Below are 13,822 nucleotides of genomic sequence, written 5' to 3' on the forward strand. Positions count from 1 at the left end.
ATTGACAATAACAAAGGAAATAACATTTGCGAACTGGACAGGAGTTGAATCTGTGAAGTGGACAAGATAGATATAGACAACCGAACCGGACAGGAGACAAGTCTGTAAACTGGACACTCGGATATTGCATTCCATCTGAAATTAAATTAAAGATGGAGCATGAGTCGATATACTTGTACTTGTACACCCCTCACTCTGGGGTACGGGGTACTCCCCGGTGCTGGCAGGCTCCCTGTCCCATGTAAGTGCCAAGACATAGACACCGGGGATAGGTGTGTTGCCAAGATCCCGGATGCGGAGGCGTGTGTTGTTCCCGGTGTTGTCTGTTGTTTGTTGTTGGCATGTTTGATGTGTTGTGTCGGCTGAAAATCGTCGTCGGTCGGTCGCACGTGCTAAGCAGCCAATTCCCCACGTCTTCTAGCCTGAGACTGGGAGAGAGCTCGAATTGGAACCCCAGAACGCGACCTCTCCTCTCTCTTCTTCTCCTCCTAACCACCCATCACCACCAACTTCGTCGAAATGCTCAAGCAGACGCGCACCTTCTTTCGCAAGAACCGCACGAACATCGCCATCGGTGCCGGTATAGTCGGCTCCATCTACCTCGGCGCCAACTATGTTATCTCCAAACTCACCGAGGCCAAGAACCGCATGGCCACCGACCGTATAGCGAAGGAGAAGTACGTCTTCCCTCCACATATATACATATAAAGTATACATGCATACATGTATATATAAGATCATGTCGATGGAGTAACGGTACTGATTGATAATAGTCTGCGCCGTCGCTTCGAACAGAACCAAGAAGACTGCTCTTTTACGGTTCTTGCTCTCCTCCCCACCGCCACAGAACGGATCCTCGAACTGCTCCCCGTCGAGCAGATCACTCACCAATTACAAGAGAAGAAGGCTGCCCGGCTGGCAAAGAGTGGTGCGCCTTCCGAAGTCTCCTTCGGCGCCCTATCCGTCAAAGACGACGACGGCGTCTCCGTCAAATCCCTAAAGTCGGAACCGGCCCCACAGACCGGAACAGGAGAGCCGAGGCCCAAGAAAACGAAAGCTCAGCTCTGGAACGAACTCAAGATTACCTGTAAGGCTTCAACAGTAACCTACTATTTATATTATAAAAAAACGTTAATTGACCAAATGATACAGCTATAACCCGCGCCTATACTCTAGTATACACCCTCGCCCTCCTCTGCTTCCTCACTCGCATCCAGCTCAACCTCCTCGGCCGCCGGAACTACTTATCCTCGGTCATCTCCCTCGCCGAAAGAGACACAGAATCTCCAATCTCTCTCGAAAACAACGAGAGCAACCCTCAATTGTCACAAGAAGATTACGATGTCAATAGAAAGTACCTCACATTCAGCTGGTGGCTATTACATCGAGGATGGAGGAAACTCCTCTCGATTGTCGAAGTCTCCGTCAAGCAGGTGTTCGGACCGTATGTCTTCAATCCTCTCTTTGGTCATTACCACTGTGCTAATCGATATTAAACAGATTGAACCCCCGCGACGACATCTCAATGTCCCAACTCCGCGACCTCACACTTCAAATCCGTAAGACAGTTGAAGGCGACGGCGAATTCTCGTATGTTTCTCTCAAAATAACACCCGCAAAAAAGGATATATCTCAACGACACTCGAACTAACTACCTAGTGCAAGAACCAGTTGGCTCCCCTTCCTCCTTCCCCCGAACGGCGACGAAGACCTAGTCCTCCGCGAGGCCGGCGTGATCCCCGAACACACCACCCCAGACCCAACCGGCACCTCCCAAACATCAGCATTCGCATCATCTCCACCTCTACGTCGTCTTCTAGACGAAACATCCGATTTAATCGACTCCCCTCCTGGACGGGACGTTCTTAGCCAACTATTTGACGCTGCGTTTAACATCCTACTCGAGGAGAAATTGGCCGAACAGGCGTTTAAAGTTGTAGCCATGCCGATGCCGGGTGGTATTGATCGTGAAGGACGGATTCAGGAAATCTATGAGGTGCCGCCGGATGCGAAGACAAAAGTCGCGAATGTGCTTGCGGTGGTGACGAGGCAGGCGCATTTGATTGGGAATGGAATTCCAAATGAGTATTTGAAGGTAATTTATCCCATAGCGTATTTTGATTTATATGGGAAGCTGATTCTAACGGATTACATAGGCAATGGAGAAAGTACAGGATTTAACAGGTTTCAGCGCTATTATTTACTCCAATTTCGATTTATCGAAGGCATCGCCAACGGATTAGGGCTCCTGCGGCGATGGGTTAATAGCGTGGTTTAAACAAAACACCAGTCCTGAAGCCATCGGTAGTTTAATTTTGGGAGTAGTCTCGGGGACTGATTCGAGACGGAGGCGGTATAATGAGATGAGTTAACGAACAAAACGAGGCATCGGCTATTAGCGATTGCTTTTGTACCTTATTTTCTTTTACTGTCGTTTTCTTTTGATGCGATTTTGGGTTCATAACCTTTAGTTTTTACTACCATATATTGGCATTTCTGTGTTATTGGGTATGGGTATAGGTATGAGGTGGGCGCGTATTTTTCTTTTCTTTTCTTCTCGACTGTGTATTCTACTCTACTACGTTACCTGGTACCTCTAGAGGGTTCTTTTATTTACTTGGTTACATAGATGGGCTATGGAATGATATCATTGTATACCCACTTCCTCCTTCACAACCGGCCCATCGAACTCATACGATCATAGAGAACTTTTTGTGAGAAAACGGAAATTTTTTGAAAAAGGTCATCTAATATAACATGCGGCGTAAAAAAAATGACGGGTGTATACTATTGTTACAGGGGACTGAAGCTAGAAATCGAAAGGATGAAAATGAAAAAGCGACAGCAACCCTAGCTATAACAGACATACAGCATAGAATTTCAACCGAATAAATAAAAACGAGGACTCCCATCCCATACATAAAAGCACAATAGCGAACAATAAGCGCACGGTACGATCCATCAACATCTTAGGAGGGTGGTGGGGGTGGCTTTTTATTCCGCAGGATGGACGCTGTCGGAAAGTATGGCCAGGGTAGAATTAACTCCCCCCCATAACCCCTCCCAGCAACCACATCATACCCCAAATTATTAGAAGAGAGAGAAAAAAGGAGGAAGAGGAGAAGTTTTACTCCTCCTTCTCACCCTTCTCCTTCTCCTTCCTTGCCTTCTTCTCTTCCTTCTTCTGTTTCTTCAGTCTTCTTCTTTCCTGCTTTTCTTCCTCAGTCTCCTCTACATCTGCCGATTTTCTCTTCTTTTCTTTCTTTTCTTTCTTTTCTTCGGTTTTTGTGACCGGGGTGGTCTTCATTTCGACGTCGACGTCGCCGTCGCCAGAGGTAGCCGCGGCTGGGGTGGCGGCGGTAGCAGCGGCGGCAGAACCTTCGGGAGCGGTGTAATCGGTGTACTTCTCCTTCCACTTCTTGGGGGTAGCCTCATTTGTTCGGCCGTATTTCTAAAATCCAATGAGCAAAAGAAACCTCGAGGAAAAAACGGGTCAGGTGGGTTGGTGGCATACGTCAAGTTTCCCATCAGCCTTCAACTTCTTCTTCTCAGTAGCAATAGGACCCATGCCCCATCTTCTAGGGTACAAATCACGTTCCATGATGCATCTCTTAACCTTCGCAACGACACCATGGTCACATGTTGTCATTTCAACGGTTGACATTTGTGCGATACCAATGGCGATGGCTTCGCCTTTTGTTGTCATTAGGACTACTTCTTCGTGGACTTCGATGCCGTCCTCTACCAAGATTAAAAAATGTAATTAGCATTCATCCATAAAATGAGATAGTAGGGGTAGAGTAGATAAAACTTACCGAATCTCAACAAGCCAGGCAACATCAACTTGGCACCGTAGCAAACAGCATTGACCGCCGAATCCTTAACCACAACCCTCTTATACCCCAACAGCAAACTCTCGAGCGGTCTGACAACCCGTCGTAGATAAGTCTCATCCCGAGTATTTTCATACATCCATTGCGCGTCAAGAACATCATGAAGAGTGACAATGTTATCATTCTCAGAAAGAGCGCCAGACCTAACTCTTCGAAGTTCCTGCATATGACCACCAACGCCGAGGAGAAGACCCAAGTGAACGCACAGAGTACGGATATAAGTCCCCGCTTCGCAAGAAACCCAAAAGACCGCAAGATGACGGTCGTTATCGAATTCCAAAAGCTTGGATTCATAGATCGTTCGAATACGAAGTTGACGCTTAACAGCAGAGATAAGTGGTGGGCGTTGGAATAATGCTCCGGTAAGGGTTTCTAATGCGCGAGCAACGGTTGCTTCCGAGGTAACTTTATCATGAAGACGGAGGACGCAGACGTATTCCTTTCCTGCTCCTTGTTGGGATTTTACGAGACGGGTGGCTCGGTCAAGACAGACGATTAAACATCCTGTGACTTTGGGGTCGAGGGTCCCGGAGTGGCCTGTTTTATCGATCTTGAGGATTCGTTTGATCCAGGCTACTACCTCGTGGGAAGATGGGTTGGAGGGCTTGTCGAGGTTGATGACTCCGCTGGAGATGTAGGATTTGAGGTCGCGTTTTAGAGGAGGGCAACCGCTGAGCGTAGATGTTAGTTTGATATACTATTGAGGAGAAAAGGGAAGATGGAGGGACGTACACAGGTATCGGAGTGAAATGACCAGTTCGGACTCGAAGTTTGTCGTAATTTTTGAGGAGAAGGCTATTGTGGGTGGTCAATTAGTATCCAGGGAAAAAGAGCGATTGATCAGGCGCAAGACTTACGGCCAGGTGCCTAAAAAAGAATACAAATGTTAGCTTTCGAAAGAAAAACTCCTTACCGACTCGGAGGCATATAATATCATATAAAATGGTAGCGCGGGTAGACATACTAGTATCCGTCGTCGGCGAGATATTCTCAGGTTTGATCGCGTACTCATCTTCCTCCTTCTTCCCAACTACCTCCATTTTGTCGGTCATTCGTAATGTATTATTAAGTGAGTATCGTAGGCTATTCGATAGAGAGCGTTTGTATGAATCGTTGGTAGCCCAATTGAGCTATGGTTCTTGATGTTGGAGGGGGTGGGAATGGAGGTTGGATTTTGATGTCGGAAAGAGAGATGTGTCGGGTGAATTAACTAAAAAAAAAAATTCAGATCTTTAAAATGTTGAAGGATGAGGTTAAGCGAAAAAAAATTGCCCACCGTGGATTGGCAGGGCTTGCGACTGCGCCACAGCAAAATACAACGTCAACGCAACAACGCGTGTGGCGGTGCGGGTGATCACTATCAAGATTGGAGGGTCGGTCTATAAGTATCGCTTTATATACAACGACAATCGATATATACAATCGATATATATGAAAAACAAACAGGAAGGAGAAGGAGAAACTACAAAGCAGTCATATCGGTGTACAAGTAATACATGTGGCTACTGGTGTCACGTTTATCCGGTGTTTAACAGTTATAGATGGAGTACGGCTGATGGGTCTTGTGTCTGCCGGGCACCGAGTATTGGAATGGCGGTGATTGCGAATAGTTCTAGTACGGACGTGCATTATACCATGGATTGTTATTCGAAGGTTGTAGACCTTGTAAGTATTGACACTAGCGACACTATTATAATTTCCCCTGATGCCGCGGTATTTTGTCGTTTGATCGGCAGTAAATCGAGTATTTCTGAAAGTTGGGCTAAGGGCCTTTGATAAATTGCATTTAAGATCATACCAGAATGTTGTGGACGTGGGGTTGTAAGTTAAGTAGCCGGTTGCAGACATATCTTTATTCCATGTTTGGCAGCGTTGGGTCGATGGTTGCCATTCGTAGGCTAAACAGCCCGATTGGGATTTACAGTGGTTCGCACAGGTGACGATGCCATCCATGTCGTCTGATCCGCTGCCTGGGAAAACGTCTTCGTTCCGTAGGTATCCCTTCATGCCGCACTTTGGGTTTTCGAAAGAGCATTTAAACGAAGGTTTGTGCCTTTTCCCTTGTTGAGGAAATAGAACCATCATCATGTTGCTCGTTTGTAGGATTAAAGTTGTAGTTGCGACGGGGTAGATTGCACAGTTAAACCAGGTTTGTTGAGCCCAGACGGCGAGGGAATCGCAGGGGCTATCAGAGGAACAGGCATTTGCGCAAGAAACTTCTGGGTTTTGAGTGTTCAAGTTGGTATCGGAGATCCAGAAGTTTATGATATTTTGAGAGGGGATGGCACCGGTTACCCGGCGACACCAGTCTCTGTTGCGACGTATGCTACTGTTGTTTACGCCTGTGGGGGCGGCTTGTGAGACTGTGGTTGAAATTTTGCCAGCGGCTTGAGCAGATGAATCTGACGAGGTCTTTGTATTTGTATTTGTATGGGCAGAGGATAGAGGATGATGCATTCCCAGAAGCAGAAGCACTACCAGCAGATGTAGAGGTATTTCCACTTGATGTAGTAGAGGGAGAGGCATTTCCACTTGAGGAAGTAGAGGAAGAAGCAGCTCCACTAGAGGAAGTGGACGGAGTCTTCAGAGTAGTGGACGAGGACGGATCAGCCGTCGACGAAGTCTTAGCAGCGGAAGTCGAATCGGACTCGGGAGTAGCCACAGGTGTAGTGCTAGAAATGCTGGCCGCCGAAGTAGCAGTCTTGGACGGTCCGAGGAGGAGGGGTCGCGATCGTTTGAAGGAATACATTAGACGACTCCGATCATTCCTTTTATTCTTACCCTTGGGATTGATGTGTTATGCATGAATTGCTGTATAGACGCATATATAGAGAAGTGCGTATACCCTCGAAGCCCAGGGGGTTCGAGGCTAGGAGAGAGATGTTTTTTAGACAGCGATGCATAATGTTTTCCCTTACATGTGCATCAACTCGATTTTGTATCATGAACAGCATAAACGTACATACCATATATTTACACTATATCTCTACCTAGGTACTTGAGCAGTTATGAAATGCTAGTATGGCACGCCTCTATGAAGACGTATTCAACAAACCCCATTTAGGTTACTAGTATATCAAGTAGGTGCAAATCCTCGAGAGCCAGCCGGCACGCTAATTACCGGAAGACCGAACCTCGTCCAAACCTCACGCTCCCATTCTGGGCACGGCAGATGCAGGGCTTTTCATAATCTATTCTTCCGAGCACCTTTAAATCGTCGACAGGCGATTAACAACCTCACCGTTGCCCGTTTCTCATCCCTCAAATAATTTGACCTTCCATCAAAAATCTTTTCGCGATTCCCCGAGATGTTTTTCAAGTCTCTTTGAAGGTTTGGTATACCCCAAGACGTTCTTTTCAGTAAGAAATTTCTCACTCTTTCCGATTCGAAATTTCGTCCCATGTTTTTTATCTTTAGCTTCTGTGCATGTCTCGTCAAAAGCATCATACATTAATGGGAACCGGAATGCTAGATTCTTTTCTTCATCTCCGAGGGAGTAAGGACGAAATTTGGTTTTGAAATTCTCCATCGCAATGTGGACTGGTGGATCGTGTGGGGGTTTGCGGATTATCTACAAGATCCGTTTCGCTTGGTTCTAAAAATAGACTTTGGGGAATCTGTACTTGGTTGCCTTGTATTATTATATCGATTTTCGATTCGATTTTATATATCGACAATCGCTCACATGAACCGAATTGTCACCCAGAATCTGATTTTGGAGTTACCTTGTACCCTTCCATTCGACTATTGTTGTTGTTATTGTTGTTGTTATTGTTGGAAGCGAAACAACGAACCGAAGGGGGATAGCGGGAATCAACCGGTGCGCTTTGTCGGAAATACGTGAGGAACCAGGGTCGTTTACATGGGAATTTTGGCCTCGAGAATTAAGATGCACAGATCGTGGATTTCAAGATGAAAGGGATACTTCTCGTATTCTTAATAATATCCAATCGCCTAGGGGTATACACAAAATGCCCTCAATGTACGCCAAAAACCAAATGATAGAATCATCACCAGATCATGACAATGATTCAGGGCCACGTCAAAATTTTGTTTGCCCATCAAAAAAATATCATTGAATTTGCAGTAACGCTACTCGGTACCAAGCCTATGACCGGCACCTCGATTCCTCCAGGCCGCGTTCGTCGGCTGACGAGCATTACTTCCGGTAGCACGTCCACCGTCGCCTCCAAACATTCCCTGCGCTCTTGCGGGAGCAGGACCCGCATCCCGAGCTCGGGCATCGAATCCAGTTCCGTAAGCGCGGACTCCTCCAACGCCGCCGGTTCTGGTACCCGGACCACCCTCAAATGACCATTTAAGGAAACTCGGGGTTGGGAGAAGGTTCGAGCCACCTCCGAACCTGCGAAACAAAGATTACATGTCAGATAATTTGCCTTGAAACGAATGGATTTGGATATCGACATACCTTGGCCACAAGACTGTTAGGAATTCGTAGGCGTGAGCAGAGACGATACCGCTCGCCAAGACGAATGCACTTCCAGGCGACTGGATGGCGGTGACTCCGGCGATAGCGTACGGTAACCATTGAGCCTTGATGGTGATGAAGAAGAACGTGATATTTCTACCACGATTCCTTTGACCCCAGGAGTATGCCAAGGCAATTCCCATAACTTTATATAAAATTAGTATCTGAGGACATGATTGATTAGAGATGGATTAGGGAGATAGCTTACCTGGCGCGAAAGCCATCCCACCGAGGAGGAAAGTATTGACCAGCTAAGGCATCAGGTTAGAATGCTTATCCAAAAAAGCATATGCAGAACTCGCGACTCATCGATCGCATTTCAAACCCGAGCCTTTTCAAAAAAAAAAAAGATGAAGAAAAAATATGTAGGAACACCAATGAGTCAAAGAAATACGCAGAAGATTCCAGCGACATGTTCAAAGCCATCCCACCAAAGTCACGCCGACGACACAGCCTTGTGAATGATTGATTGTGATTGAGGTAGGCCATGTCGTCCGCGCAACGGCAATCTTCCTCCATTCCAGGAACCTTTGCAGCTTCTAAGCACTGAAAGGGCAGATATGTGGAGGTACCGAGTATACCAAAAAAGTTCGTAAAAGCAAGACTCGGGTTTGAAACGGTTGATGGGGGTGAGAGACAAAGAAAACTTACCAGAATAACGACACCGTTGAATAAGAGGTACCAGAGAAAGTCTCCCGAGGTATTAAAGTGAATACTCTCGAGACTAAGAAAAAATTTATCAGCCTATTCCGCCTAGTATTTCATGTACGGATATTACTCGAGGGTGAGAAAAACATACTCGAGACCATATTTGTAGATGGTGTATGTATCGAATAGGATACCCAAACCCGGCGCCGTAAGGAAAAATGACGTAAATATCCGCCATAGCTGCGGTGGCATCCGCGACGTGATGAAGATGGGATGCCATATGACCTTGTACGGGCTCAAGAGCTGGAGGACGTGAACACAGAGCGAAACGACTAACGTCACACCTGCATAAAATCTGCACGAAGAGAGTCGGTTAGCAAAAACTCATAGTCGCGAAGATGATGAAAGACCAACCTTGTGACAGGTGGAGTCGCGTTCAAGACATTGGCAACGGCGTCTCCGACGTTTGCCATCTCGAGTCTTCTAGTTCCTTAGCTATAGTGGGATGTGGATGTAGATATGTATCTCTCATGCAGTGTTTGAGATATCGATGCAGGTGGAGAAAAAAGAGGCTACCGATGGCAGAGAAGAGAGGACAGGAAGAGAAAGGCGGACATGCTCATCGGATTACAATTACAATTATAATATGTAAGCAGCGAGCGGCAACCACCGAAGAACCAACCGTGGCCAGCACGCGGCAAAAGTGAAAGCAATCGGTATAAAAAGAACAGAGGCTCTCGAAGAAAAGAAAGAAACGGAAGAGAAAGAGAAGAAGACAAGTGTTTGTTTAGCAATCAGAAATTTCTGTACCGCCGCTACCAAAATGCCAAGCCTGCCAGATCCATCCCGGGAAGACACAGGCCCCCCTCCGAGTACACATGCCCCGCCATGCAGCTGTACCGATGTTCGGAGTGTCTGACTTAAAAACCCGCAGAGCTAGAAATAGAAGGGAGAGAAGGACGGAAAGATTTAATTTGAGAGCAGAGAGAAGTCAAATTTGTATTTTGTAGAGTTGTTTGGATTTTAAGATCGCAATTGGAAGGCTTCATCTCATCTCTCTCCGGTTCTTCCTCCCGCCTGCCTCAAAAATGCCGTCTGTATTGCTTCTTGGATCCGGCTTCGTCGCCAAACCCACTCTCGATCTCCTCGACAAGGACGGCATCAATGTCACCGTCGGTAAGAATATGCCTAGCCGGTATATGAGTAAATAGCTAATAAATTTATAATACAGCTTGTCGACATATCGAGACCGCCCAGCAATTAATCACCGGCTGCAAGAACGCCTCTGCCATCTCCCTCGATGTCACCGACGAGGTTGCCATTGATGCCGAAGTGGCCAAGCACGATCTCGTTATCAGCTTGATTCCTTACACATACCATGCCACCGTCATCAAGTCGGCCATCAAGAGCAAGAAGGTGCGACCGATCTTCTTTTCCATACTGTCGTTGAGTTTATACCATTATTGGTTGTTTATTGGAGACTGACTTTGAAAACAGCATGTCGTCACGACTTCATACGTCAGCCCGGCCATGTTGGAACTCGATGCCGCGTAAGTTTCTACTGTTCTATTTCACTATTTTGTTACAATCTTTAATAAAATGCAGTGCCAAAGAAGCCGGCATCGTTGTCATGAACGAAATCGGCCTCGACCCCGGTATCGACCACCTCTACGCCGTCAAGACCATCGACGAAGTCCACAAGGAAGGCGGGAAAATCACCAGCTTCCTCAGCTACTGCGGTGGTCTCCCAGCTCCGGAAGACTCTGACAACCCGCTGGGATACAAATTCTCCTGGTCCAGCCGTGGTGTCCTCCTCGCTCTTCGAAATTCCGCCAAATACTACAAGGATGGCAAGGTCGAAGAAATTGACGGACCGGAACTGATGAAGGCTGCTAAGCCATACTTTATCTACCCCGGATACGCCTTTGTTGCCTATCCAAACAGAGACTCCACACCATACAAGGAACGATACCATATTCCGGAAGCCGAGACCATCATCCGAGGTACTCTCCGATACCAAGGATTCCCAGAGTTCATCAAGGTTCTTGTCGACATTGGATTCTTGAAGGAGGATCCTGTCGACTACTTGGCCACCACTGCCGCTGCACTACCGTGGAATCAGGTCCTAGCGCAGATTCTCGGAGTCTCCTCCGCATCCGACGAGTACGCATGACGATTCCATATTTTTAATTTTACTGTGATCGTACCGATGCTAACCGAAACCCCGACCGCAGCGACCTCATCGCCGCCATCTCCTCGAAGACCGTCTTCACCTCCCCAGAAGACAAAACCCGCATCCTCAACGGTTTCCGCTGGCTCGGGCTCTTCTCCTCCGACATCGTCACGAATAAGGGTAACCCACTAGATACCCTCTGCGCCACTCTCGAGAAGAAGATGCAATACGAAGAAGGCGAACGCGATTTCGTCATGCTTCAACATAAGTTTGAGATCGAACATGCCGATGGAACCAAAGAGACGAGAACATCGACATTGGCGGATTACGGTGTCCCTGGTGGATACTCTTCCATGGCTAAATTGGTCGGTGTACCATGCGGTGTCGCTGTTCAGATGGTTCTTGATGGCCGGATCGCTACACCTGGTGTACACGCTCCGTTGGACGTTGAGGTTGCTGAGAAGCTAAGGTTGGAGCTCGAGAAGGAGCACGGAATTTATATGAAGGAGAAGACTATCGCCTAAATCTGTAATACGGGGTTTGGGAATTGATATTATGGGAATTTGCCAGAGTGTAAATATCATGAATATAAAAGTCTCATCCGATGGATGCAATTCTATTTGCTAAATGCGTCGCTAAATCCAATGTAAAAGCCGAACATTGCCTTCCCATGAAAACACCAAAACTCCAGGCTACTAATATACATCCCGCCGCTCTGGGCCCCCATTAAGCGACTCTTGCCTTCTTGAAGGCGTTACCAGACGACGGTCCTGACGAGAAGCCTCGCTTTCGCTCCATCTCTTGCTTCATGATCCGCTCCGCCTCGCTCATCGGTCTTTTTGAGTCCGGTGCCGATTCGGTCTTTGGCTTTGCGCCAAGAAGCTTCTTGTTTGCAGCCGCAAACACGTTAACCGGCTTCTTTGGCTGGACCTTCATCGAAATCTTAGGTGGCTGCGCAGCCGCTGTCGATGCCGCTGGGACTGCAGGGGCGGCCGCCGCATCCGCCGGTACGGTGGTTTCCTTGCTTTCCGTAGCACCATCCGCCTTTTCCTCCGGCCACTCGGACTTCTCCTTCGCCGCCATCCCTCCAAAGTTAATCTTAATCTTCTCTTCCGTCCTCTGCAAACCCGTCGTCTTCTCACCATCCTCCGCCTCTTTCTCCGTCTTCTCCTTATTCGCCCTCTCAATCTGTGCTTTAATCTGCCTCTGCTCCCGCTCTTCGTCACCTCTATCCTGCCTCTCCTTCTTCCTAATCGCCTCCTGCCTCGCCAAAGCCTCAGGACTCCTATCCACATAACTGATAAACAACCCCTTCTCATTCTCCTCAACCCTGCAAATCCCCTCCCTCCCAAGCATCTTAACAAACTCACTCAAACTCGACCATTTCGTAGCATTCATATGAATATGTTCTTTATTATGAATATAATCCTGATAGAAATGATTCGCATGAACTTGTTTCTCTCCATGAGAGGTCCTGAGGAGTTGTAGAAAATCATGTTGGAAGTCGGAGGAGTACTTGTTTATCGCCTTTTTGGGGTCTTCCCCGACGATGAGCATTTGTCGAAGGTGCGATTCGGATTGGGTGTGGCATTTGAAACCGTTTTCGTCGCGCATTTGGCGTTCGCATACTTGGCAGTACCATCTTAGGCGTTGGAGGCCTTTGGATTTTAGTTTGTTGTCGAGGTATTTGGAGGTTCCTACTTCGGCGCGTGGCATGGTTGCGGTTCGGAGTGGAGGTGTAGGTGGGAGGTGGAGTATAGGGTTTGGTGATAATGGATCGTAGGGAGTAGTTTTATATAGGCGAGTAGGTAGTTACCTATCTAAAGACCTTAAGGAAGTCGAGAGGTGGGCCGATAGATATCGGTCGAGGTTGTTCACGATGATGAGCCGTGAAAGGTTGAAGGGTGAAGAATGTGGCAAAGGCGGCTTTTTGCTGACAAATGTGGCTTGGTCAAAAAAGCTTGGCAATTGTTATATTTCTTGCTGCGCAACACTTTTATAGGTCGTGGGTTTTCACAGAACTGATATTCACTGAGGTGGCTAAGTACTTGTTTGGAGCCAAATTAAATGGAAGCTTGGTAAAATACAATGATATTTCCGAGCTCCACATATAATACAACAAATTAAGATATGGGTTTTTCTCCTATATATCAGTTTTGAAACTTAAAGACTACGTACTCGAAATGTTCGAAAACGATCGAGACTTTGTAGTTTTATATGGCACTTCCTATTGCAATAATAATATATACATTATCTCTACGGTCCCAGATCTAGAGGGGCCTTCGGCAGAGGCACGCTGGGGAAGTTACTCTATACAACTGTGGTAAATCATGTTTGGCTTTGTTATCCAGTGATCTCTTCCGCTTTCTAAGAATTCTACAGTCGAAATGCGCTAACGCAATGATTAGCATACAAAGCTGTAATTGCTAAAGAGGAAACAGTCAATAGTATGCATGGAATCTGAAGCCTTGTAGGGGCTATTGAATATTTTAGCTAGATATGAGGGAATGGATCTGGAGAACCACCATTCCGGCAAGATAGCACCTGTCGACGATATTGAAATATTAAAACCCGAGGCCCTCGCTGAGTTGAATGTTTTCCTGCCAACATTGGCGAAC

The 13,822-nt window shown here is 47.0% G+C and overlaps 6 protein-coding genes across 7 annotated transcripts; 2 read left to right on the plus strand and 4 right to left on the minus strand.

Moving 5' to 3' along the window:
- Positions 1-519: 519 nt before the first annotated feature.
- On the plus strand, positions 520-2,243 carry DFL_002300 (uncharacterized protein; the record flags this gene model as incomplete). 2 transcript variants are annotated; one of them, XM_067631067.1, is made up of 6 exons in its annotated part: positions 520-677; positions 774-1,087; positions 1,153-1,444; positions 1,501-1,590; positions 1,666-2,095; positions 2,157-2,243. In XM_067631067.1, the coding sequence occupies 6 exons, from the start codon at positions 520-522 to the stop codon at positions 2,241-2,243; spliced, it is 1,371 nt and encodes a 456-aa protein (XP_067493648.1). The 2 variants fall into 2 exon arrangements, with proteins under 2 accessions (XP_067493648.1, XP_067493647.1); XM_067631066.1 differs by having other exon boundaries at positions 1,672-2,095.
- Positions 2,244-3,127: 884 nt separating this feature from the next.
- Positions 3,128-4,933, minus strand: DFL_002301 (uncharacterized protein; the record flags this gene model as incomplete). Its single annotated transcript, XM_067631068.1, has 6 exons — positions 3,128-3,451; positions 3,515-3,741; positions 3,816-4,564; positions 4,626-4,688; positions 4,751-4,760; positions 4,858-4,933. 6 exons carry the CDS (start codon positions 4,931-4,933, stop codon positions 3,128-3,130), a joined length of 1,449 nt encoding a protein of 482 aa, XP_067493649.1.
- A 1,286-nt stretch (positions 4,934-6,219) lies between these two features.
- DFL_002302 (uncharacterized protein) lies at positions 6,220-6,642 on the minus strand (the record flags this gene model as incomplete). The annotated part of the gene is made up of 1 exon (XM_067631069.1): positions 6,220-6,642. One exon carries the CDS (start codon positions 6,640-6,642, stop codon positions 6,220-6,222), a length of 423 nt encoding a protein of 140 aa, XP_067493650.1.
- A 1,344-nt stretch (positions 6,643-7,986) lies between these two features.
- Positions 7,987-9,504, minus strand: DFL_002303 (uncharacterized protein; the record flags this gene model as incomplete). The annotated part of the gene is made up of 6 exons (XM_067631070.1): positions 7,987-8,257; positions 8,324-8,528; positions 8,592-8,634; positions 9,035-9,107; positions 9,183-9,386; positions 9,446-9,504. 6 exons carry the CDS (start codon positions 9,502-9,504, stop codon positions 7,987-7,989), a joined length of 855 nt encoding a protein of 284 aa, XP_067493651.1.
- A 615-nt stretch (positions 9,505-10,119) lies between these two features.
- DFL_002304 (uncharacterized protein) lies at positions 10,120-11,728 on the plus strand (the record flags this gene model as incomplete). The annotated part of the gene is made up of 5 exons (XM_067631071.1): positions 10,120-10,207; positions 10,263-10,447; positions 10,529-10,581; positions 10,637-11,194; positions 11,266-11,728. The coding sequence occupies 5 exons, from the start codon at positions 10,120-10,122 to the stop codon at positions 11,726-11,728; spliced, it is 1,347 nt and encodes a 448-aa protein (XP_067493652.1).
- A 202-nt stretch (positions 11,729-11,930) lies between these two features.
- On the minus strand, positions 11,931-12,920 carry DFL_002305 (uncharacterized protein; the record flags this gene model as incomplete). The annotated part of the gene is made up of 1 exon (XM_067631072.1): positions 11,931-12,920. One exon carries the CDS (start codon positions 12,918-12,920, stop codon positions 11,931-11,933), a length of 990 nt encoding a protein of 329 aa, XP_067493653.1.
- Positions 12,921-13,822: the final 902 nt, after the last annotated feature.

Source organism: Arthrobotrys flagrans, assembly GCF_004000055.1.
Source record: "Arthrobotrys flagrans strain CBS H-5679 chromosome Unknown unitig_3, whole genome shotgun sequence".
In the NCBI taxonomy this organism is placed as follows: domain Eukaryota; kingdom Fungi; phylum Ascomycota; class Orbiliomycetes; order Orbiliales; family Orbiliaceae; genus Arthrobotrys; species Arthrobotrys flagrans.